At 37.6% G+C, this 27,066-nt stretch overlaps 1 protein-coding gene across 6 annotated transcripts in view; it reads right to left on the reverse strand.

Moving 5' to 3' along the window:
- Positions 1–508: 508 nt before the first annotated feature.
- The window catches only part of RFX3 (regulatory factor X3), a 289,898-nt gene continuing 263,340 nt past the window's right edge, over positions 509–27,066 (reverse strand). For 5 of the 6 annotated variants that reach the window (XM_061201235.1, XM_061201234.1, XM_061201231.1 and 2 more), the window contains 3 exons: positions 22,804–22,957; positions 5,127–5,169; positions 509–1,165 (listed from right to left, as the gene is read on the reverse strand). In XM_061201235.1, the coding sequence (XP_061057218.1) occupies positions 927–1,165; positions 5,127–5,169; positions 22,804–22,957 (436 nt within the window). In that variant the 3' untranslated portion in view covers positions 509–926. Of the gene's footprint in view, positions 1,166–5,126; positions 5,170–22,695; positions 22,958–27,066 lie in introns of those variants that run through there. The other variant, XM_061201236.1, reaches the window with a different exon arrangement.

Below are 27,066 nucleotides of genomic sequence, written 5' to 3' on the forward strand. Positions count from 1 at the left end.
GGAATGGTTTCCTGTATGTCCAGCTCAGCATAAGTAGCATGTACACTTAAAAAAAAAAAAAGTCAAGTCATTTTTTTCAGCTTCAGTATCTAACTATAACAGCCCCACTCAACAGCAGAATGCATCTGTGCAGTGGTCCCAAATACAGAATCAGTAGTCTTTAAACAGAGGAATTGGTATGCAAATAACAGTTAAAATTCAATGTTTAACGGAAGCTTGCATTAACATGGTTTAATAATTATGTACACAAATTATGTACATATTAGCATAATCTCTTGCAATTCTGTCATTTACTCCGAACTGATAAATGCACAGCTCAACTTTTCTTCAGAGAAAAATAGATGACCTTCCCAACCCTCTAGCACTATAATAAAAATGCTCTGTATTCTCCCTCCATACTCCAAAATGTTATGAAAATAGTGTCTTGTGGTTCTGTCCAATGAAAAGCACCTTTCAAAAGCAAATTTGATGCATCTGCTGCCAAATGGGCATGCCTCCAGTGTAAATCAAAGAAAATCATTTCTTTTGATATTTCACAGAAGTGCATCTAATTAAAAACTTACACATGAAATCATACACCAAGACTAACAATCAACAATAAAATATTTTAAGCTACAAAAAATGTAAATTATTTTTTAATTATAAGAAAACAAAAACATTGACATTAAGTGTTGTAAAAATCCTTCTTGACACCCAAGACTAAGGAAAAAAAAAACTCATTATTAAGAAGCAAATAATTTGTTTACATTAAAAAAAAAAAAAAGACCTGGCAAAATACATACACCCATTCCATTTCACAACTCCAAAAAGGTAATGTTCAGCACAGAGAATTTGACAACAGTTGACCTTCAGGCTTATTAAAATTTCAACTTAAGCCCAATATCAACAGGGTTAATGTTAGCTGGAAAAATACGCTTTAATATTCTTTAGACTGCAGTGTAGGTATTTCCTGTAGCGCTGCACTGTCTGATAGTCTGAGTACTCGTGACGATGTGCTCGCTGTGAATTGGATTCAGGAGGCTTGGCTGCACGCCACTCTCGAGAACAGGCTGCATACAGCCCACCGGAAATGCCTGGTTCAGCTCGGTTTTCTCTCTTTTGGCTTGAGGTTCTGAAGAGTCATCTAATTCCTCATCCATTTCACTCTCCACTTCACTGCCTTCATCTGCACAAACAAATAATACCAAGACTATTACCAGAAGACAAACTGGAAAAGAGCAATCAACACATGCTTTAGGAACACTTTGATATAGTACATTGCGAAAGCAACTCCTTAGCCCTTCTTGGGGGACAAAGCTTGTGGGTTTTCCTTTCAACAGATTTTACCTGTGTCAGTGCTCTATTCTTTTAAACACAGCAAAGGTAATTTATTCTTGGGTTTGTGATTGATATCTTTAATAGGTCTTTTAAGAAGACCTTTGGAGTTCCCTAAAGTTTTTACATTAAATAGTGGCATAATTTGTGTCATTATAAAATGGTCACTTGGGTACACTACGCTGGCTTTGGGGAATGTATTGCGCTGAAAAATGCTAACTAAAAAAAAACAAAAGGAAGAAAGAAAGAAAAAAATTTGTTTTTCCTCTGAAAATCTACATCTGATATAAATTTTATCTGTGCTGATGTTAATGTAGGTGAGACCTATGTTGAGTCACAAAATAACTATAGCATGCATAAGCAGGGACTGCTTACAGACTTTCTGTGCACATGAATGTTGTAGATCGCAATATTAATTAGGCCCTTAACTTTTATTACAAAATGAAGACTGAGGCAGTAGTATCAGATTAAAAATGCACAGTGAATTTCCATTCCTAGCAACACTGATACTCTCTGTTAACAGCTAGTATTCATTTCTGGAAATTAGGTGTATAAATAGTCACTGTTAACTCCAAATTTTAATACATTTTATATTAACTAAAACATCATTATAATGGAATACTATTTAATTTTTTCCAGCATGCACTGTTAAAATTCAAAAGCACAGCATAGAGAGAAAATGCTCTCACACAGCTTTACTACTGTGTAAGATTCTCCTCAGAGGAGTGGAGAGAATACCTCTTCATAAGCGCTAATTTTTAAACAGCTAGGGATATATTTCTGCCTCAAAAATCTTTTCACTGGGAATTCCCTGGCGGTCCAGTGGTTAGGACTCTGTGCTTTCACTGCTGGGCCTGGTTTCAATCCCTGGTCGGGGAACTAAGATCCCACAAGCCACGTGGCACAGGCAAAAAAAAAAAAAAAGTCTTTTTCCTTCATTCTCAACATGTTTTATTGTTTACCAAAAAAGCCTCCACACATAATTACACCAAAACCTCATCTATAAATAAAATATATCTATACTTACTCTTATATTTGACTTATTATGGTGACTTGTATTAACAGAATCAGATCTCCATTATATTCTATGGCATGTCACATGCAAAGAGTGTGTAACAAGTTACTGCAAAGTCAGCTGGACTCTGTCTAAGAGGTGCTGAGTCTAATATTACCATTTGGGGCACACCTGCAGCAGTTCTGCTAATACAGTTCTCGGCGTAAATGGGCTCCCTGACGTTGCTTCTCTTATTATCAATTGGTGCAAAGATGGTTCCAGAGAAAAGTGGTGAGGAATAATAGGGCCTCCATATAAGGTGCAGGTTGTACACTTGTGCAGTTGCCGGGAGCAACGTCTTCTGGGAATGTTGTGTGATTAAAAAGATTGAGATTAGATGTACTGACTAGAAATGGTGTCTGTGATGCACTGAATGATAAACAGAGAAGTTCTCTGGGACGAGGCAAGCTGTCTTGGCCACCTGCTTTATCCGGTTACCGTTCGCCTCTGGTAAAGGACTTGAGGATAGCATTACAGTTTGTCCGAACAAGCACATTCGAAGGGCTGGCGAGCTGTCGGAAAGGGCTACATTTGATAGACATTTGCTTCATTAAGAGGATATAATCAAAATATGCTTTTGTATGACACTTTTGCATTTCTTTTTTGTATTTGTTTTCATATGAACAAACAAAAGGTCTGGAAGGATCCTCACACTAAATTCTTAATGGTGGTAGTCTCTTTGGCTTTTGACTATGAAGTTTTTACTTTCTATAATTTCTAATTCTCTGCATTATTTGAAATCTTTATACATAACTAATGTTACTTTTATTATCCAGAAAAAAATCAAATTCTCATTTTGTGGAAAAAGCCCCCAAAAATTTCTTAAAGATTTCACGTTCAAACCTTAGGTTCTGAATATGCTAGTTTGGCTAATTCTCAAGAAGCATCCAGTCCAGAGGTGAATGGGACCAGCAGAGCCACCCGAGGAAGGTGAGGGCAAGTCACACTGCTTCTTGGCTCCCTTTCCACCAACTCTTCTGTGACTGAGAAATAGTGTCAAAGTAATAAAAGAGGCAGCAGTAAAAGAAAAAAAAAATCATTTCAAGCAGGCAGGCAAGTGGAGAGAGAGTGGGATGTCCTTTCATCTCCCCTGCTGTGGACGGAAAAGGCAATGGGGCGACGGACAGAACAAACTCCAGTGCTCCAGGCCACGCTGCTTCAGGTCCACTTGTGAGTGACAGGGTTCCTTTGGATAGGCTACAAAGCAATCACAAAAGCAAGCCCTTTCTCTAGTTCCCACAGACATTTTATGCTCCTATAAAGACTCAAAAGACATTTCCTGGGAACCTACTTGAAGTTATGGGAATTTGGTACACAAAAACTAAAACTAGGTGCTACTGGAGTTTACCAAAGACCTTGGTTCAACGCTTGACAAAGAAGACTGGCTGCCATTCAGTGTTTGGCCCAGGAGCAACATTCCTACTACACCTCCAGACACCCTGGGATGAAATCCCCAAATTCGAATTATGAGGCTTTGGTGTCAGTGCATCATCAGGGTTGCCTCATGTTGGGCCTGCGTTTCAACAGCCACTTTTCCTGCTCTGAATTTACAAACTGGCCTCATCATTGATTTACCTCTCTGATGTTTCTTTGGTTAATCCTATAGAGTATATATTTGCAGCAATGATGTTTTGGGGCTATCGTTCTCTACTTTTCCTGTTTTGCTATTATGCATGTTGCTAAAACAGGAATTAACGCATACACAGTTGATAAATAGTGATAGGAGTTTAAAGTGGGAGTGATGTTGATTCACACAGGACTTTCCCCGGCATGTGAATGTCTTCCATCACCAAGGAGGCACGGAAGCTGAACACTGAGTACCCTAGTACAGGACGCTGCAGAGAACAGTGTGGCACCTCGTGTGCAGATTCCCCACGTGCTTCCTCATGCCTCAGTTTCCCCACTGGCTCTGGCTCTGTCCTGGAAGGGATAATGGTGTAGTTCTCCCCAATCTATGTACACTTTGTCCCTGACTCCAAAACTCAATTCCTTAAAACCTCAAGAAATCTTCACTTTTTTTGTTTTTGTTTTTTGAAGAAAGGTGTATATTTTCTGCAGTGCTTATTTATTAGAAATTTTACATTAAAAAAAACAACAACTGAGCTGGTATTTTTTTCAGAATTGTTTTTGTTTGTGTGCACTCTATTCCAACCTCATTTTCCTTCGAGCCCTGTTCCTTTTACTCTGTGGTTTTATAGGTCGTGAGTTTCTTCAGAATTATATATTGTGTTGTCATATTAGAGTGGCAATGCTGATATGAAAATGTAAGAAGTATATATGTTATCTTTTTCATCTACCCCAATACTGATCTTGGTTTTATAGTAAACTTCATTGTTATCTCTGAGTTCTTTTTCCACTGAAAAGTGTGACTTGGTGACTTGAGTAGGCTGAGGAATCTTTTTCTTGCCGGGTGGGCCTTAAATAAAAATATTTGACCCAATTTTATCACTTTCGTCCAGGACTCTGGCGAAAGCCAGAAATAATTTCTGGTTACTTGTACTTAACTGCAGGCAAAAAAAATCAAGAAGAGTTTAAACTGTATTTAAATTCAATTCTTGCACTTAATATATGTAACATAAAGAAAGCATAGAAATAGAAAAATAAAAAAGATTCCAAAAGACTTAACTGTCATATTCATCAAGGATTGTATGCCATTTCCACAAAATAAAAGTGCTATACACATATACTACATTTTCCTCTATGAGAATTTCTTACTCAAAAAAAGTCCTTAAAAATGTACATTATTTTCAATTCTTACCTTTATCCAGATTTCCAGGAGACACAGCATTTAAATCACCAAACTGCAAAACAGTAGTCATTTGGGCAACAGTTACTACCAAGCAGAATAAAATAATATTCTCAGAGACTGCAGTAAAAATACCACACTATGATTTTTTAAAACTGTAAACTAGTGACCATTTTGATCTCTAACTACACAGGTCACCTAATTTTCCAATCAAACCTGTCGAAATTGAACAGTTTAAATTGTGTCACAATTTAGCTGTCTTAGCCTCTTTGCAAAAGGATAACAATTTTCTGTCTTCCATGCTCCATTTTACTTTTTATTATTTGAACTCAGCGGTGAAGCAATAGGGGCCTGGCTGACCTGGATGAAGATGGATGTGGTAGAATAAATTTGGAAAAGCTCTGATGAAGCAGGATGCATCAGCTCCACCCCCATTAACTGTCCGCGAGTCCACCCGGAGTCTACACTATAGATACATGGTCCAGCCACCTGGTTGAACTCTGTTTTTTTGAGTTTTTATTTGTAGAAATGAAAAACATAATAGGAGCCCCAACACTGAGAGTATTTATGTTTACAAAATCTTTGAGACTTCTCTTCTTGTAATTGATCTTTTTATTTACTAAGATAACAGGGTCCCAAATTAAAAAAGAAAGGCATCTGATTGTTATTAATGCAACAAAAAAGGTATTAAAACAATATGGAACAATTAATAACCTTCAGCTTAGACTTTATTTGCTACCTTAGTTCAAAAGCTTGATATTTTTACAGTGAAAAAATATATTTTGAGAGTCTCAGGGTGAACATAAATAAAAAATTGAAGAGCAGAGGTAACAAAGCTAATCGGAAAAAGGTGAAGTGAAACCTCATAGCACCTGCTTTTTAAATGGTAAACATTACATTTTTTTAAAGCTGAAGATTCAGAATAAGTCATTATTAGAAATTCGGGTTTCTCAAAAAGCTTAGAAAGGGTGAGACAGAAATTCTACTTACATTCGGAAGTTTGCTTATAAAGAGTTCCATGATAGGAGTATTTTTTTCATCTACAACATATGTCTATAAAGTAATAAAACTGATCTTATTTTGCAAACATACACACACATAATTTCTTTTTTTTACCTAAATATTAATTGTTCTTCATAGTAGCTACCTTGGGAGCTTATACATTTATTCCAAGGTTCAAGATTCTGGAATTCCTCTTTGACAATCAGTTTCAAGAGTTAGTTTATGTATCATTCAAGAAAGCCCATCTTGTTGTTTTACATCAAACTGTGACTCCAGACACTCCACATTTTATTCATTGTACTTGGTCCTGAGATGATTTCTGATTACTTACCAAATTTAAATGCATCTCTGCCACAATTCAGGATATTTAAAATAATGTGTCATTTTACTCTTTATTATTTCTGAGCAGTTCAGAGGCAGTTTAAAAAGAGGCATTCCACATCACTTTAAGCCATGGCAGTATTACTGAACCAATGTGTAGCCTCCCGAGGTGACTGCCTTGAAGGGGACAAGGGTCACCTGGTTGCACAACTCTTAGCATATTTGTTTGAAAGACTGCTCCATTGTGTTATAGTTACGTCCCATGGGCAGCAAATATAAAATCATAAATACTGAACTGTTGTTTTGAAGTTGTTCCTGTTCACATGGCTCAGAACCTTACGTTAGTCTAAGTAAAAACCACAGTTTAAATTGTACAGGATTTCTTGAATTAAAGAATATAATAAAAGCACCAAAAAATACAACAGGATTCTTTACCTATTTTTGGTATTATTTAAATATTTTAGAACTATAAACAGAGAATGCCCAAAGCTGAAGGATCATTTATATGTTATTTCTAGTTGACACACAGAGTAAGATTTCTATTTCTTTTAAATGAGTACTTAACAACACTTCAAGACCCAATACTGGAAATGAGTTGGCAGTGATGAGTCTAAACATACTTCCATATCTATAAAAAGTGAATACACCATTTGTTTTTGATAAATCTTGAAAAGTTGTTTGAGACTAAATTATTACTGCCATCGGTGATCAATAATATCATGCAAAGTGGCTAAAACCAAACTTTGAACACATATGGAAATTTTTCTTCGAAAGAAACACTGCTTTTAGTTGCTACTTAACTGAAAATACGACAACGTAATAGAAAGATTTTCCTTTGAAAATTTCTGCTTAATCTGAATGAATACATCTGATTACTCAGGATGATGAAAATAAAAACCAAAAACAATCGAAATCTCTGTAATCATTATTAGCGTTAGTAAATAAACATTTGCATACTCAATGCTGAGGGCTTGTGACCATGCACTGTGAGGGATACTGTGGAAAAAAAGAAAAAAAAAAATTTCCAAGATACTGCCAATGCCTGTAGTTGTCTCTGGAATTAATGACAAAGTTCCATATGTACAACATATAGTAGATTTAAAATAAAAATCTTGTGAATAAGAGGTTTTGATATCCCTGTATAGTGGAAGGTGAAGGCTTTTATATGCATTTTATGTGTGAGGAAAGAATATACATTTGAGGACTTCCCTGGTGGTGCAGCGGTTAAGAATCCGCCTGCCAATGCAGGGGACACGGGTTCGAGCCCTGGTCCGGAAAGATCCCACATGCCGTGGAGCAACTAAGCCCGTGCGCCACAACTACTGAGCCTGCGCTCTAGAGTCCGCGAGCCACAACTTCTGAGCCCGCGAGCCACAACTACTGAAGCCCACGTGCCTAGAGGCTGTGCTATGCCACAAGAGAGGCCACCGCAATGAGAAGCCCGCGCACCGCAACGAAGAGTAGCTGCTGCTCACTGCAACTAGAGAAATCCCGTGGGCAGCAACGAAGACCCAACCCAGCTAAGAAAAAAAAAAGAAGAATATACATGTGATTAAGGAAAAAAACCACCTTAATCCTATAAATAGAGTAGGTGAGATTAGGACAATCAGTTCATTCATTCAGTATTCAAAAAATATTTATTGAGAGCTTATTATGTGCTAGGCACTCTGCCAGCCAGTTCCAGTCAGATTAATTTGGAAATATTCCCTCTTTCTGAAGGTGAGTATCAGAAGTTGTTAAAAAGGACAGGTAGTTTAGCCAAAAACCAAGGCAGCCTAGGAAACCTTCAAGAAGGTTTTAAAACCACAGGGTTATTAGAAAGGGAAGTCAATTGCAGGGGTTTGGAGGGAGCAGCAAGTCAAAGTAGCAGGAAGGGAGGAAGGAAGGGGAGGGAGGCAGGGAAGACTGAGAGTGGGCATAAGGAAGGCAGCATCACAGACAGGAGAGAGACGACAAGGACGTAAATGAGGCCAGCACAAACCGGAAACAGAAGAGGAGGAGGAGAGACATGATTTGGATAAAAAAATGGAGGTTGGCAAGAAAGTCCAGAGATTACTGAAAAGTTATAGCTTCAGAAACTGAAAAACTGTTACTGCTTTCTAATTTCCCCTGCTGCACAGGGGACTGGAGGGGACTACTATTCACTGAGGTGACGTCTTACAGCTTATAAAGTACTTTCATGATTCAGCATATAGTTGGCTTCCTCTCAAATATGATGACCTCAAGTATCACTTTCTCAATATCACTTCTTCAGAGAGGCTTTTCCTCACAGTCCTACTTAAGCATCTCCTTCCCTGTCACTGTTCATCAGCGCCTCACAAAAAACTTATGAATCTGGCAAGGTAAGGAGCTTAGATTTAATCTTGCAGCTATTGAAAACATGTTAATTTGTCTAACATTGTAAGGAAATATGGTGGTGTTAGATTTGAGACCAGATATTCTGACCATCAGTTTAGGAAGGGAGGGAGTAAGGGAGTGGGAGGGAGGGAGAGAGAAAGAGAAAGAGAGAGAGAGAGAGAGAGAGGGAGAGGGAGAGAGAGAGAAAGTATGTATGTTTCCTACATGGAAGAAAGAATATAAATTAAGGGATTTAAAGTGTGCTCTGGGGTAGAAGGCATATGGCCTTTGATGTACGTAGGAGTTAAAATTCTGTCAGCCAGATAGATAAATAGGGAACGTTCTGAAGTAGAAACAGAATGGAACATAGAGAAAGCATATCTGTTGTTTTTAGGAAGAAAGACCTCCTAGCCTAGAAACCATTTCTCCAGGCCCTGACAACCGGTCATAATAATGAGCATGCTCCTGGACAGCAGCAGACTAAAAAATGTGTGGTCAAGGCAGGCAGCGGGAGTCTGTTAGACCATAAATTCATGATGAGTAGTAATGGCCAGGAAGTATACATTGGAGACTGGTCAGCACAGCCTATGTGACTATTGGCAGCATCCTTGAGAGCAACCCTGAGTATGACCCTGACTTGTGGCCAAGCAGCTGAGAAGTAGTTCATCATAGGACCGTGAGGCCTAAGCACAGGCACCATGAGAGAAACCAGGCTCAGCATGGGAGGATGCAGCCCACAGGTGTACTGCAGAGACCATTGCAGGTTAGATCCAGCAGCAGTGAACTTTCCACAATAAGGGAGGCAAGCCTTGTATTGTAATAGCTGGAAAGTGAAACAATGCAGAGGAAGCCAGGGGGCTCAGACAGCAAACTGGTGAGGATCCACGGGGGCCCACAAAACAGAGACTGGGGATAGAAGGAAGGAGTTCAAGGACTGGGATGAAGACCTCACCCGTGGGGATGCTCTCCCTGCTGGAAGAGTTTACCCCATCCTGGGGAGGAAGGATTAGTGAGTAAACATAACCACGTCATCGGGGCAGCCAGGTAAACATCCTCCACAGAAACCACATCTTACCACAAAATCTCTCTGCTGGTATGCCCAGATTTATAGATTTACAGGCAGACAGATACAATCTCTCTCTCTCTCTCATACACACACACACACACACACACACACACACACACACACACACACACACAATGTATAACTGATTTACATACCGGCACCAAAATATGAAAGTGTATGGTCTAGAACAGGGGTTAGTAAGGGGTCAGGTAGTAAATATTTTAGGTGTTATGGTCCTGTTGCAATTACTCAGCTCTGCTACTATAGTGCAAAAATAGCCATAGATGATAGTTATATGAGTCGGCATGAATGTGTTCTAATAAAACTTTATAAAAAATAGATGATGAGCTGGCCTTTGGCTAAAAGAACTTGTAAACCCTAGAAGATTTGGTCCAGTTCACAGACAGTGAAGGGAATGGAAGATTTTGTCTTTAAGGAAGGTGTGAAGACTTTGGCCACAGGGAGGATATAGAACCAGAGGCTTTAAGAACTAGCTTCATCAAATAATGAAGGTCACAAGGAAAGAAACATGGGTCAAGTTTTAAAGATGGAAATCAGTTGGAAGACTAATCTTCCTCTCTTTTCTATGGAGGCTTGTATGTACAGACAGAGATAGATAAAGGTTGGTGTTTGTGTCAATTAGTGGGTGAAGAGGGATGAAGTCCAGGATACGAGGAAAGATTGCATGGAAAAGAGACTGGGAAAAAGATTACATGTATTAGTAATTTAGATGGGGCAAGCCTCCCTAGTGGGAAGTTTTTTTTCCAATTTGGATGAAGATGTGAAGAGACAGTCCAATAGCATAAGTTCTCCATTGGTAAAAGCAAATAAGGAATAGTTCTAGATGAGGATGGTTTTTGGTGTGGAGTCATCCATGGAGACATGTCAGTGAGATGTATGTAGAGGAGGGGAGGAAGTAAGAAAAAAATAATATACTGGAGGAAGAGTTCATAATCCACAAGTAATAACTGACTTCATTCAGAGCAATTTAGCTTTTATACTATAATAGTTTCCTATTGCTGCTGAAACAAATTACCACAAATGTGGTGGCTATAAATAATACAAACTTATTATTTTTTAATTCTGGAAGTCAGAATTCCAAAATGGGTCTCGCTGAGCTAAAATTAAGGTGTTGGCGGGGTTGTATTCCTTTCTGAAGATTTTAAGGGAGAATTTCTTTTTTCCTTTTCCAGCTTTTACAGGTTGCCCACAGTCCTGGGTGTGACCCCCTTCTATCTTCAGAGCTAGCAATGTCCGGTCAAGTCTTTCTTCCACTACATCACTCTGACACTGACTCTTCTGCTTCTCTCTTCCACTTTTAAAGACCCTTGTGATCACAGTGGGCCAATCCAGATAATCAAGGTTACTCTCCTTATTTTAAGGTCAATTAATTAGTAACCTTAAGTCCATCTGTAAACTAACATATCCACAGGTTCCCAGGGTTAGGATGTAGACATCTTTGGGGGTCATTATACCGCCTACTGCACACATCTAAGCTACCTCAAAAAAACTGTCGCATTTGCCTGAATAAAATCATTTGACAGTAAATTTTTTTCTACTATGGGAGGAAATACATCCTCCAGATCAAGCCATTTGTAACACAGTAATTTTCCCCTCAATTTTGTCTGTTTTGTGCTCTTCATTAGGGGTGAGGTGGGATAGTATTGTATATAGGCACAAATTCATTTTTTATAATATATTTCTCATTAAGGGCATTTGTTCTTTATTTTCATTTACAGACTTCGAATTTTATGTATAAAACTTCCTATCTCTGAAAGTTTTTCATAGCATGCATTTCAAGGTTTAGACCTATTGGAAGCACACATACATCCAAAAAGTTTACCAAGATCACAGAGCTGAAAGTTGTTAGTGATGACACATAAGGAAATCATTCCTGACACAGAAGTGGAAGTAAAAACTGAGGGAATCAAAAGCTACTGAGTAGTGGGGCCAGAACAGCCCTAAGCTCCACATCCAAACAGAGGCCTAAGGAGAAACTCTGATGATAAAGTTACACACTAAGGACCAGTTACATACATATTGGTCCTCTGGACAGTTTCATGAGAGCAACCTGTGCCACCAAACTGCACAACAAGCAGCTCCAACAACCTCGGAAAGCCCTCTTGTGTTAACACTACTCCATGGTTCCGTGAGGATCCATGCTGTATAGACGCTGCAGCCAGATGCCAAGGTGCTAGCAGGGGATTAGCTGACATTAGATGTCTCTTTGGGACCTTTACCTTTTAACTTGCATAAATTTTACATATATATATAATTTTATATATAATACTTTCTTCCCGCTTCACAAGTACGTATAAGACCTTTCAATCAATCCTACTGATAAGATTTTATCCAAGTCTAGCTATGTCTAGTTAGACCCAATTATGTTTATGCTTCCTCCCTAATGTTGCCATTATCTTTTCAATTGACTCCTTTCCCCATTCTATTATGTTGGCGGTGTTTTATAAAGCATTGAATTAGTTTGCCTCTGATTACCACTTTGGCTACATCCCAAATAATGTGGTTGGATGCTTTGTAATTCCATGAATCATTTGACTCACCATTCAAAAACTGTCTATAGGCTATTTTCCCCTTGTAATATAGTATTATTAAAGCCTTCACGTGCCTTTATGTTATCTGTTTTATTAATTTCAACTTCTAAGCTTATCCTTGTATTGTCAAGAAATGATGGTCTAATTCAACACATTACTTGGATTGTCAGTGTAAAATCAATATTAAAAAATCTAATTCAGAGTAGAAGGCAATCAAATATAGTCCCTCTTGACTAATACACATAACTTCAGATATTTATATACTTATGGAAAGGAAAGGGAAAGGAAATGGAACTAACAAAAATCTGGTACCTTGTATGTGCCTGTCTGCTTGCCTGCCTATCCACCCCATCTATCTACCTATACCTATCTTCCTTCCTACTTTAGTCCTCACAACATCCCTGTGAAGGAATGGTTCTTATGTTTATTTTGTTGATGAGAAAACTCAAGTTTTCTTGAGATATACGTATATATAACTTGCCCAGGTTGCAAAGGTATTAAATGGGAAATATGAAATTTAAATTTGGGTGTCAAACAACTTGGGATGTGGGGCCAGCCTGACCTGGGTTTGAATCCCAACTCTGCCACTATCAGTCCTGTGACCACAGACATAATACTCTTTGATCCTCAGGTTTCCACATATATGAAAGAGACAGGGTTTAATGTCTTCAAGACTCAATTTTCAAATACTAAAGTCCTAGAATTCCATTTAACCCTAAAACCATAAGATGGTGATTTCAAAATGAAATGTCTCTAGCTGAGTGGGGCTACAAGGAGTACTGCGTCAGAATGGAAGTGTTCCTTAGGCTTTGACCTAAGGTTGTTGACACTATAAACTCAGTCTAGGGCTGAAGTTGAAGTCATCACTTGATGTACTGACCAAGCCATTTATGACTCAAGCAAATACCATGAGAAGGGCTGTCTTAAACAAGGATGGTGTTGTGTGTGTGTATGTTTTGTACCTTTAGCGTAATGAGGATGATCACACAACCAGAAATAGCTGACGAGCTCAGATGAATGTCAACATGTAAACCTTGACCTAACTAACTGCTTCTCACTCTGTTCTTCTAAGAAGTCAATAAAGGAGTAAGAGCCTTTAAAGCAGTTCCTATAAAAGCAGGAAGATTGTTCCCATGCAGATTTGGAAGTTCTTGACCCAATTCTAATCTTTCAACATTCTGTACTTAGCTTGAACTTTACAAACTTTAGATAGCTGCACAATCTCCTATGACTTCAGTTCTATTAACCGAAGTTAGTAGAATCGATCACAAAAGGATTAGGTAGTGGCAACTGTTTTGAATGTTTTTGATGGTGGAGAGAAATGTCTCGAAATTTCAATCATAAGGGATTTCAGAACATTATTAATTTCTTTAATGTCTTCCAAATGAGAACCAAATTAATCAAAGCATTGCATTTAGCACTGGTACAGGATTTCACAACTGAGGAAAAATAATTGCTGACTTTAAAGTGATTTCCGATTTTATAAAATTCGCAAGGCATGTTAATGTTCCAGTTGGTAAAATCTCGTGTTCCTTGGTTTGTTTGTGTGTTTGTTTTTCTGGAAGTGGACTTTTCTATGTATTTCCAAATAGTTTTACTGAAGCCTGCTAAGATGGCTAAGATTTCTGCCAGTTTGCTTCACACCAAGGCAAATTCTGCCCTATATTTGCTGTTGGTTCTACCCCTTCAGGCTAGCCAGCTATCCTGGCAACTTGTGCTGTTGGCTACTCTGTACCCGGGTAGCATATTTTCATCATGATTCTGACTGTTCAGGCTTTTTTGTTGCCCTCTGCATCCTGGGAACACAGTAATTTATCTACCTTTATATTGTTTCAAAATTTCTAAGAAGTGATATAAACGACTATGTATAAAATAGATAAGCAACAAGGATATATTTAGAGCCCAGGGAAATATAGCCATTATTTTGTGATAACTTTAAATGGAGTATCATCTGTAAAAATACTGAATCGCTATGCTGTACACCTGAAACTAATATAATATTGTAAATCAGTTATACTTCAAGAAAAAAAACCTCTAAGAAGCACTCATGAGTGAGCACACAGGTAGTGAAGAAGTAGGAATACAGGCCTTAGTTGCTTTTGAGGCGAAAAGTAATTTCAAAACCAGTAACATTTAATGCTACCATTAGGCCAAACCAAGAGGGGCCTCTGTCCTGAGCCCCACACCACGGAGAGCCCTGCTCTGGCTTTCCTGTGGCCATGGCCCTCCCCACAGACAAGGAGTCCACTGGGCCACGTGGATGTGCCCTCCTGGAGCCTGTGTTTCACTCCTACCCCCAGAACATACTTCTGTTACCTGAGATCCCAGAATTCCCTGCCTAACGCCCCAAGTCCCCTTTCAGGCCTGTGCAGGTCTCTCCCTAAGTCCACCCTTCAGAAGAAAGAAGGGAGAGCCAGTGCGGAGGTGCGGCTATTTGCAAAGGGCAGACAAAACCTGAACACTGGACCGAGGTGCCCACAAGCATGAGCACAGGCTCTTCACAATACAGGATACGGAATGATACACAAGAGAAGTGGTCTAGGGGCCAAGGGTGGGCCATGGGTCAACTATGTCTATGTCACCATTTTCTGGCATAGAACTAGGAGGAGCCTAAGAATTTTAAATTTAAACCCAGCCTTCCAAGTTATTACCAAGATATATTTACCAACCTAGGTGGATAGAACAGATTTTATTTCTAGTCTGATTCATAACTTTTAAAATATTTAGACGTAGGGTACCATAGGTCCTGCAAATGCTAGGGTTGGGCCTGGCAGCATATCCTTTATGTAAATAAAACTATGGGCTGAAAAGAAAGAACCTTGGTGCTCTTAACTAAAGACAAGCTCCCACTGAGGCCACCTTCACTGTCTATCAGGAAAGCATGATATTAATTTATTATGTCAGAGGAGTACCTATTTTGATTATACCACTTCCCTTTTTTGGGAAACTATTAACTGGAGAGACAAGGGTGGTGGAAGTGTGGAAACATGTTCTCTTTGTACCAAGCAGACCTTTACCACTAGCATGAATCAGATTTGAAGTGCCTATAGGATCATCACAACTGGCCCATATACTTGGCTGAAAATCTCTCGTACTTATGAAAGTATATTTTAGTATAGTGATGGTGAAAAGCAGAAAACAATTCCTGTGAATTGAGGAAATTACCCATCCCAAACAAGGACTATTTCTTTACCAGGAGGACCAGCAACCATCAACTTTACCTGTGTCTGAGCAAAAATACCAGAAAGACAATGGAAGGCCAGAGCCACTTGGGCTGGGCACAGGATGATAGAGCATGGCAAGGAGGCCAGCAGGGGGAGCTGTCATGCTTAATCTAGGCCAGGGAATCTTTCACACCTAGCTGACTCTGAGGCTGGGCTACCAGGCTAACCTGTTGCTAAGCAAAGAGTCCAGTGGTGGACTTTGCTGAAGAGGACAGTGTGCCGAGTTTCCCTTCCTAATGTCTACAGTGATCATTTTAGTTCTTGAAAAATGTCAAGAAATCTTGGATTTCTATTTTCTTCTCTTTTCCCACTTCCAAACACTTTAGGAAAACTAATCTCTAGTTGTAAGCACTTATGAAAACCCAACTTCATACGGAGGTTTTCTGAAATACTGAAGGAGTATTCTGGGGAGAGGGAGCTCTTCTTGGTCTAGGAGCATTATTTTCCTGCTGATATAGAAATCCAGTATGTCCATCATGAAATGAAATGAGAAGTTCCGTTAGTTGGTTGTCTGTCTTTCCATCATTCTTTTGTACTTCCTTCCTTGAATGAGTATCTTTGGGGCACCTATTGTGGGATTGTGTTTAGACCAGAGCTGTAACCAAAACTCCATTCCCTGAAGAGGATGTGAGGAGAGGTTAGAGCCCAGAGCAAGCAGGGAAGGAAACCAAGTGGAGGAAGCTAACGAGCAGAGATCTCAGAGGGATAGGGTTGCAGCCCTGGGCTGCTGAGTCAATAGGTGCTTTGCTCACATGCAAGGAGAGTAAGGAACAGAACGACAAACCAGGAAAGAGGAGGAAAAAAAATAGGAAAAAATCTACAGAGATAATTCTTAGGAACTTGGAGAATGAAGGTGTAGGAGAAAGGCTTTCCAGGGGGTCACTTTTATCATTTATTTTCAAGTTGTTAGAATTGTGCTAATGTAGAGGAGCATATTTACAGCTAAAAGCAAACTGCAAATTCTAAAAACATAACTTTGATTTAGGTCTGGTCTGTGGGTGGGTGCAGAGGAGCTGAAGGGTGTACTTTGTTGTTGTTGTTGTCTTCTGGCAGATTTAGCTTTCCAACTGCAATTTGCTTAGACTAATATTCCATTTAGTTTGCATATTCTGAACGTCTACTAACAAAAAGTGGAAAGGGGAAGGGTGGTAGGACTATCAAGATGCATCCTGCAATGCAGAGGAAAGAGGCCTTGGAACAAAATAATGAAAGCTTTCATACCAGGCATCTGGTTTGTGCGTGATTGCGAGTGTGCAGGCATTTGGGGGAGTTATAAAGTACAGAAATAAATTAGTCCCTACTCCAAAACTGTCTATAAACAATTTATATGGTGAAAAATTAAAATGTGGATTGAACCCATTTGGCTATTTGGAGTGAGACAGCCCCACTTCCTACAGTTAGTGCTACCACTAGTTCTGATATTGGGCAACTTTCAACCTCTGTTTTCCTTATGGGTGAAATGGGGACACTAACATATCCCTTGTAAGGTTTTGGTGAATAGTAAATAAAAATGTAAGACATTTAGCACAGTAGTTGTCACAAGACCAGTCTTCAATTAGAAAAATATTAATAAACAGTAAGCTTTATTATAAATAATAACTAATATAACTTTTGACAAGTATTCATTACACTTTTTAAGTTACTACTGTTCCAAGATGTTTTTTTTCCTGCAAATGATTTCAACTGTGATACGATTCATCCCTTTTAAATATTCTATAACAAGTCTATTATTCAACAGGTACATTTTCAGTGTATTCCCTAGTTGCACTAGAATAATGCTCACTGAAATCTATTTTTCATTAATTCGATTTTATCTTAAGCATCCATGCATATTTACAATGGTTGTACTTCCATCAAATGGAACTTTTTCACTCAACTTTTATCCTAAAAGCTTGCCTGTGAATTATTATTGCTCTTCTCCAGTTTTTAAATTTTAAAGAGTTTTTTCCCCTTTCACTTTGAGTATATCAATTTTACTGAAGCCAAGACATTTTTCTTTTAATGGTAATCCTTAAGAGTTCCTCAATTTTTTTCCCTAAAAATATCACTAAAATATTATATTTTTAATATTGATATTCACAGCTGAGCAATTAAAGCAGCTTTTGGTTCCTATTTTTATTTCAAAAAGTTGATTACATAGATATAATATTAAGTATAATTAAATTATGATAAGGACAATTTAAATATATTTAATACATTAAATATAAAAATGTTTGTCACAGAAAATCATTTTATGAAGCAATAAAAATTTGTAGATTCAGTGAATATATTAAGACTACGTATATTTTAAAGAAATAAAGCATGTATGCCATTAACTTCTAAATATCCTTCCAATAGTCATAAAATCCAAATAAAAGGATATTTTTCGGCTCAATTTTCCTTGTCAGAGCTGTACAGAAAACCTTACGATTTTTAAAAAAATGTAACAGGTGTGCAAACAGATGCAACTTGTTTATTTTACTTTATTCCTACTCTTAAAATTTCACCACTGCCAGAAACTCTATTGGCATATTTATAATATTTAAATAAAAATTCAAAAAATTGCATAAATCTTAGCAGTAAATAAATTGTTTCCTTTTTATCATCTAGGCAAAAAATAAAAATAATACTGAAACTTTGGAAATGCAAATGCTTCAAATAACCTACTGCTCAGTATTAATGTAGTAGCAGGCTGACGTTTAGAAGAAAACTCATGGTGGTGATGCTGTTTCATTTGCGGGTTCCATTACATGGTAGACTTCATTTCAACAACTGAAATGTCAGGGCTACAGGGAATGTAAAAATAAAACTTGTATGTTTGCATACTGTGTTTATATGTAAAACGTGATGTATTGGTCTCTCTTGCCTGCTCAAATAATGTAAATAACGTTAATTTTAAAACTCATTTATTGAATTCACATTAGTGAAAAGATATATTAATTATCCTTAAATTACTTTGAAAGGGAAACCTTTCCCTTTGCTTCTGGATCTATTTAGCTGCCTGACACCTCTCCCAAATACAGCACCTATAAAGGTAAAACAAATGTCCAATAAAGTTTGTGACTATTTTTCAGCTTTCCCTTTACTGATTTCTGAACTATTCTTATTCCAATCTCACCCCATCCTGCAGCAGGTAATAAGCATGGTAGATTAACAGCAAGGGCTTTGGTGCCAGGCTGCTTGGTTTCAGAACCTGATTTTACAACCTAGTAGCTGTGTGACTCTGTGTGACTGTGACTTGATGGCTCTGTGTCTCATTTCGTCATCTGTAAAATAGATTAAAAATAATATTCACCCACAAGTGAATATTATTCTTTAAGTATTCCTATATCCCTTTAATTTTCCTTTACAGCACTTATCAGAATTTATAGCTATGTAGTTATATGAACATTTAACAAATATGTATCTCCTACTAAAATGTAAGTTCCTTGAATGCAGCACCAAAATCCATTTTGTTCATCACTATATCCCAAACATTATAATGTTTGGTCTAGAGTAGATGCATAAGAAGTATTTGTTAAATAAATGAATAAATTAATTTTAGAGATAAGTCTGAGAACCAACAAAAGTGAACACGATTTGCCCAAGATTATACTACCATAAATGACAGAACTATAAGTAGAGTTTAGTTCTTCTAACTTAAAGTTCTCCATTATTTCCAGGCATTAAATCTTCGATAACACAAATCATACAAAGAATCACGCAATTAATATTATGTAGGTTCTAGAATGAAAAGTAAAAGTACAAATCAGAGAGAAAAGGAGTATCTAACGTAGTCTGGGGGAAATTGGGCCTCCTCGAGGAACTGATATTTAAGACATGAAGGAGTTAGAATGGACAAGGAGAGTCAGGCAGAGGGTTCCAGGTAAAGAACAGTTTACACAGTGGTCCAATGATGAGAAAAGCTTGGTGAATAAGAATAGAGAAAAGACTACTGTGATTGCAGCAGAAGGACCTGGAAGAGGGAGGGTGAGGTTGATCAGAGAGACAGGGCCAGATCTTATACCAAGGAAAGACTTTTCTTCCTTAAGTAGAAGAAGAAAAAGCCACTAAAGGGTTTTAAGTGTGGATAACACAATCAGGTTTGCATTTTCATAAGATGATACTGACTGCACTATGGGGAGTTTGGGAAAGGGCAGACTTAGTAACTGGCTGGATATGCAGGTCAAGACAGAAAGATACATAAAGATGATGCTCACATATCCAACAGGATGGACAGGGAGGGTACCATTTACTGAGAAAGGACCATTAGTAGATAGATCAAGAGCTTAATTTCATTAAGGGTATAATAAATTCTCAATAAATAGTGACAATTATTATTGTTTTTGTGGTTGTTGTTACTGTTGATTGAAAACCACTTGCTGCAATTGAGGGCAATGGTGATTTTTATGGATTTCAATGGATTTTGGCCTGTGGTGTTGCTCCCATTATATACACAGGCACTTCTGGACTTGAGGTTTGGAAAGGGAAGTCATTTAAGGAGCTAAGAATGCAGCTGAGGCTTGACACACGAAAGCCTTTTTTACCTCCAATCTCATTTCTAGGGTAGGCTTAGGATAACACGTGAGAGATGCAGGAGAAAACAGCCTTCCTTTCTCTTGAATTTCCTCTCCTTTTCCCAAGAATCAAGAAATTTTAGACATGATAATATGACCATGGCCAACAGGTCTATAATGGCCAATTGGTCTATGAGGCATCAATGTTTTATGGGGAGATCAAGCCTGTAAAATTAGCTTTACTTGGGCTGGGCTGAATAATGGATGAGCAAAGACAGCTCAAAGGATTTTCCTATAAATTGGGTAAGGAGATAGTAAGCAAAGAAATCAAGAGGTATGCTTAGATCTTTGATCTTAGAGAAGGTATTTATACCTTATTTTCTGAGCTAGACTTTATTTATATTATATCTTTGAATCATGTGGCAATCTGTCTTATTCATTTACATTGTTTACATATAGTAAAAAAGAATGTCAATTAAATCATTAGAATGATTAATTGGCAGTATAGACTACATAATGCCATTTTAATACTGGTGAGCCAGTACTGCTTGTATTAGCATATGAGGAGGTCGCTAAGTCTTCACACTGTGTCACTGGCTCATGGCCACAGGCTTTGTTCCCTAGAGATGCAAGGGAAGCAGAGATCACGCATCAGGATTAGCCACATGGTGTTAATGAGAATCGCTGTTTATCATTATCCTGGTTATCCTGTTAAAGAGGTCCTGGAGCATATGAGGTAGTTGCCAAATGTGTTAAATATACCAAAAGGCATGTCTATTTCAGAAGTTTTGAGCCCTGAGTTAAAAAATTTTATCGTATTTAATCTACTTGCCAACTGGGCATTTTGCAACCAGGCATCTATAAAAGAACTAAGGAAAGAGGCACTGAGGGGAAGTCAAATCTAAGAAAAGTCCAGATTGTTTTGGTCAATGATGAGGTCCTGCCTGTAATTTAAAAGCTAAAATGAATCTTGCTTAATCTCACATACACATAATTGGCATCATTTAGGCACAATCACCATTAAGAAACATACAAACACATATAGATCAGCATACAGCAAGGGATTTTAAAGAGGGAAAGAAGAATATTTTAACCAACTTTCTGAATAAAAGTCACATGTATTTTATTTATATTAGAATACTTATAAAGGTCCTTGAGGTATTTTAATATATTTTTAAATTTATACCTTTATCATATTTATTAAACTAGGAAAAGCATCTAATATTTATTTTTACTTTTTTAATTTAAATAAGCACATACACATAGCTTAAAAGTGAACATGTCTTCTTGACTGCTTTGGGCAGTAATATGTAACATTGCCTAACCTAGCATAATCCAGCAAAATCTGGATTCAATCAAAACCCAGTTCAATACAACAAAGTGAGCCAGGGCTGAATCATTTGTGCATGTGCATCTATCCCTCATTATATTAACCAGCCCTTGTGTATATTAACTTCAGCATTTTAGCTTTACGACATGTTTTGACACTATCCAGAAACTAAGAAGAAGAGAACTTTTTTCCTACACCTTTAGTGATTAGGAGCATGGGTATGAAAATCAGACTGAATATTCAAAACAGGTCTCCACTGTCTGCTAGCTATGTAACCCTTTAATCTCTCTGTGTCTTAGCTTTCTTCCTGAACCTCAGATTCTCATCTGTAAACAGGATAACGTAGCACCTATCTCAAAGAGTTGTTGTATGTGTTAAATGCTTTATTATACATAAGGGACTTAGGACTGTGTTTGACACATAGTAAGCGCCCCCAAAATGTTAGCTATCATTTTCATCATCATTGTTATTATCCTTCATTTTGTTCTTGGGCACTTGGAAAAAGAGTCTACAAAACACATATTTAACTTTTTCCTCTGAGTTCCTAGCCCTTAGCCTTATCAGAAGCATCAATCTTTCTTATTTTCCAGTCAATAAGGATTTTTTTTTAATTGAAGTATAGCTAATTTACAATATTGTGTTAGTTTCAGGTATACAACAAAGTGATTTGGTTATACATATATTTATATGTGTATATATCTATAAACTTTTTTTCAATTCTTTTCCATACAGTTTATTACAAGATATTGGATCAAGTTCCCTGTGCTATATACAGTAAAACCTTGCTGCTTATCTATTTTATATATGGTAGTGTGCATCTGTTAATCCCATACCCCCCAATTTATCCCTCCCCTGCTTTCCCTTTGGTAACCATAAGTTTGTTTTCTATGTCTGTGAGTCTGTTTCTGTTTTGTAAATAAATTCATTTGTACTATTTTTTTTAGATTCCACATATAAGTGATATCATATAATATCTGTCTTTCTCTGCCTGACTTAACTTCACTTGGTATGATAATTTCTAGGTGCATCCCTGTTGCTGCAAATGGCATTATTTCATTCTCTTTTATGGCTGAGTAATATTAAGGATTTTTTAAAGTTCAGTGATTCTCAAGATTTTCTTTTACATAGACACCTTTATAGCATATTGAAATATTCCATGTACTTTCACATGATATAATCGACAGTTTTAGAACCTTCGACTAAGAAAATGTATATGAACAGAGGGATTTAAGGACCCCCTGAAATAACCACACAGGCCCTCTGGGGTCCAAGACTCATTGGTTAGGAACCGTTGCTTTGATGATTAATACATTTAGATTAAAATAAAATTCAGATCTTTTTAGAAAGCCCTGTGGGGTCATAGCTCTTTTAGCCTCTCTTACCTCACCCATGACCGCTATGGGTGTCTCTCCTGTTGCCTGAGCAACACGATGTTCTACTAAGTAGAACATATACTCGTCGTAGAGCAGACGAATCAGGTGGAAGGAGCCAAAGCTAGCAGCACTGCGGAGGGTTAAGTCCCGAATAACCATTGAGCTGTTCCAAGAGAAAAGACACATATGCAGCCATTGTTAGTGAGCAGGATTAGAGTTCAATCTAATTTTCCTCTTAAAAGAAGTTAGAGGTCTAAAAGATTGGTATAGCACACAACCTGCCATGGAATAATTTCACTACTGAAAGCAGTTGGCTCAACTCTTTCAAACAGAGTGGTAAAGAGGTCATCTTCACTGAAACTTGACTAGATCCTTATTAGAGCTAGACAAGTATTAACTGGGAAAAACGATTTTACTGTCATAGGCAAGTCTTTTGATTCTATTAAATTCACAAAGGGGTCAGAATTGAATAAAAAAGATTTTTGGAAGGCTGACAACTCATCACCATAAGAAAAAGCAACTCAAAGTGAAGGTCTTGTTGATGATGCGTAAACACTGTGTCACTATCTCTCAGTGATAACGACCTCTGGGGTATGCTGTGAGAAAAATATGTATTTGACCAAGTTTACAAAATATACTAAGCAGGGACTTCCCTTGTGGGGCAGTGGTAAGGAACCCGCCTGCCAATGCAGGGGACATGGGTTCGGTCCCTGGTCCAGGAAGATCCCACATGCCTCGGAGCAACCAAGCCCGTGTGCCACAACTACTGAGCCTGCGCTCTAGAGCCCGTGAGCCACAACTACTGAAGCCTGCGTGCCTAGAGCCCGTGCTCCGCAATGAGAAGCCACCGCAATGAGAAGTCCGCGCACCGCAACGAAGAGTAGCCCCCGCTTGCCGCAACTAGAGAAAGCCCGCACGCAGCAACGAAGACCCAACGCAGCCAAAAATAAATAAATTTATTTAAAAAAAAAAAAATATATATATATATATACTAAGCAATGTTCCCAGATGTGGCAATGTAGAATGTAGGAGGTTATGTACAGGGATCCCTGCAAGTTCTGTTGGAAGGCAAATTTATTAAGTGATTCTAGTTCCTTACTGATTTCCATTAAATTAAATTAAGGTGATTTTTCCATTAGAAATAGCATAATAAAATCAGTTAAGAAATGCATAACTTTGCAAAATATGAATGTTTAATTTATAAAATACCAAAATCTGAACCATATTATTAATAAAGTACTAACAATACACTCTATTATACTCAAAATGGAAGTCAGTCAAAATAAAATTTTGGCCTCATTGAAGACATGTCAATTATTAAGCTTGTCCATGCACTTCAAATCTCTTTAATATTTCTAACTTAGAGTCAGGGTAGGATGTGTGTGTGTGTGTGTGTGTGTGTGTGTGTGTGTTTCTCCTCACTTTCACTTAGTGTCCTTTTCTAGAGATTTGTCTTACGCAAACTAAAACAGGCATTATATTCTCTGATAGGAGGAGATAGAATCTCACAAATGTATGGGCTGATATTCCTAGGCCTTATTTTGCAATGAAGAATTGTAAAATGCCAGACAGATGGAAAAACAGAAGACTGTACATTTCTGTTTCATTTTCAACCTTATTTATATAGAGGCTAGTAATGTATCAAATTCTACACATTCAACTTGGCAAGTGACAGATCATCCTTGTACATCTAAAACTCTAAAGCCCTGGATTCTGATCCTGGTTCTTCATTAATTCACTATCAATCTCAAAAAAAATCATTTCCATGAGAGTGTTTTTCCTTTTGGGTGAAAGTGAAAGCAGTACTTTTGGTCTTACCTAATTTGCGTGATTATTTCAAGGATAAAATGCGTTAAAGGTTGTGAAATAAACTTATGAATGAAAAGAACAAGACTCAAATATAAGTGATTATGCTCCTAATACACAGAACAGGAGGAGCTGAGCTTCTGACTCTCATTTGGCTACGGCAGCAAGAACAGGTGTTACTATATGATGATGGCAGATGTCTCTCATTCTGTGGATCTATTTACTAAAAAGAAAAAAAGCATGGGTTTGGAGTTAGATCCATGTTAACCACTATGTGATCTTGATTGTGAGTATGTCATTCAATATTTAAAGGTTCAAGATTAGCCTGAGAGTCAAATGAGATAATGTATGTGAGATCTTAAGCAAAACTACCTATTACTACACTATTCCATATGGTGGAGTTAATAATATACTCATTATCATAAAAAGCAGTACTGGTGAATGATTCCTTGGAGTCAAATACTTTAATGAATACCTTAAGTTTGGAACTCTAGAAGAGAATCACTAAAAATAAATTAACACTTTCATTTATATATCAAAGATATAATGACAAAATTCTGTTATAATTTGATGCATGCTTTTCCCATAATTCAGTAACACATCACCTATTCATAAAAATAATTATTATAAATTTAATAGCTATTGAAATTAAACTTTATTTTCCTATGGAACAAATTTTAACAGGCAGAGAATCCTCTACTTTAAAAAGCAAAAGCAAAAACAACATAAAAATAACAATAAAAAGTTGCCTAACATTTTTACATACATCCAAATTTGATCATGTGAAGTAAATAATTTTGAAAAATTAAGTAATATGGGGTGGAATATTCACTCCTAAGTACACATCTCTTGCTGAAGAAAGACAGCAGCTATTTAAAATACAGCCTGGAGAAGACTAATGGCTAACAAGTATACAAAAATATGACTAATCTTATTCAAAATTAAAAGAAATGTAAATTAAAGGTAAGATACCATATATCATCTATTATACTATAAGACATTAAAAGATCAGTGTTGGAGAGGGTATGGGGAAAGAACTCTCATTTGCTGTTTCTACAAGCATAAATTCACAAAACATTTATGAAGGGAAATTTGGCAACACATGTCGAAATTAAAAATGCACAAATGCCTTCACCTAGCAGTGTTTTCTTGTTGTTGTTTTTACAAAATACCTTTTATTTGCAGGCTTTGGAGAGCAACCAACCCAAGACCATGATCCTTGATGGAAAGCTCGGAAAATAAGCCCTCATACAAGCAGGCTATCTCTCTCTCTGACGGTGTTTTTTTCTTTTTTTTAACATCTTTATTGGAGTGTAATTGCTTTACAATGTTGTGTTAGTTTCTGCTGTATAACAAAGTGAATCAGCTGTATGTATACATATATCCCCATATCCCCTCCCTCTTGCATCTCCCTCCCACCCTCCCTATCCCACCCCTCTAGGTGGTCACAAAGCACCGAGCTGATCTCCCTGTGCTTCCCAGTAGCTATCTACTTTACATTTGGTAGTGTATACACGTCAATGCTACTCTCTCACTTTGTCCCAGTTTACCCTTCCCCCCCGCCCATGTCCTCAAGTCCATTCTCTACGTCTGCGTCTTTATTCCTGTCCTGCCCCTAGGTCCATCAGAACCATTTTTTTTTTTAATATTCCATATATGTGTGTTAGCATACGTTATTTGTTTTTCTCTTTCTGACTTAGTTCACTCTGTATGACAGACTCTAGGTCCATCCACCTCACTACAAATAATTCAATTTCGTTCCTTTTTATGGCTGAGCATCGTTGCTTTACAAAGCTGTGTTAGCCTCCACTGCACAACAAAATGAATGGGCCATACACGTACAGATATCCCCTCCCTTTTAGACTTCCCTCCCATTTAGGTTACCACAGTGCACTAGGTGAGTTCCCTGTGCTATACAGCATGTTCCCATCAGTTATCCATTTTATACATAGCATCAATAATGTATATGTGTCAATCCCAGTCTCCCAATTCCTCCCACCCCACCCCTTTCCCCCTTGGTATCCATACATTTGTTCTCTACGTCTGTTTCTCTATTTCTGCTTTGCAACTAAGATCATCTATATCATTTTTCTAGATTCCACATATATGCGTTATTATACAATATTTGCTTTTCTCTTTCTCACTTACTTCACTCTGTATGAACAATCTCTAGGACACTCTCTAGGTCCATTCACGTCTCAACAAATGATCTAATTTCATTCCTTTTTATGGCTGAGTAATACTCCATTGTATATATATGTACCACATCTTCTTTATCCATTCCTCTGTTGATGGACTTAGGTTGCTTCCATGTCCTGGCTATTGTAAATAGTGCTACTATGAACATTGGGGTGCATGTGTTTTTCTGAATTATGGTTTTCTCTGGGTATATGCCCAGTAGTGGGATTGCTGGGTCATATGGTAGTTCTATTTTCAGTTTTTTTAAGGAACCTCCATACTGTTCTC

The sequence above is a fragment of the Eubalaena glacialis genome, chromosome 9, assembly GCF_028564815.1.
Source record: "Eubalaena glacialis isolate mEubGla1 chromosome 9, mEubGla1.1.hap2.+ XY, whole genome shotgun sequence".
Classification (NCBI taxonomy): Eukaryota; Metazoa; Chordata; class Mammalia; order Artiodactyla; family Balaenidae; genus Eubalaena; species Eubalaena glacialis.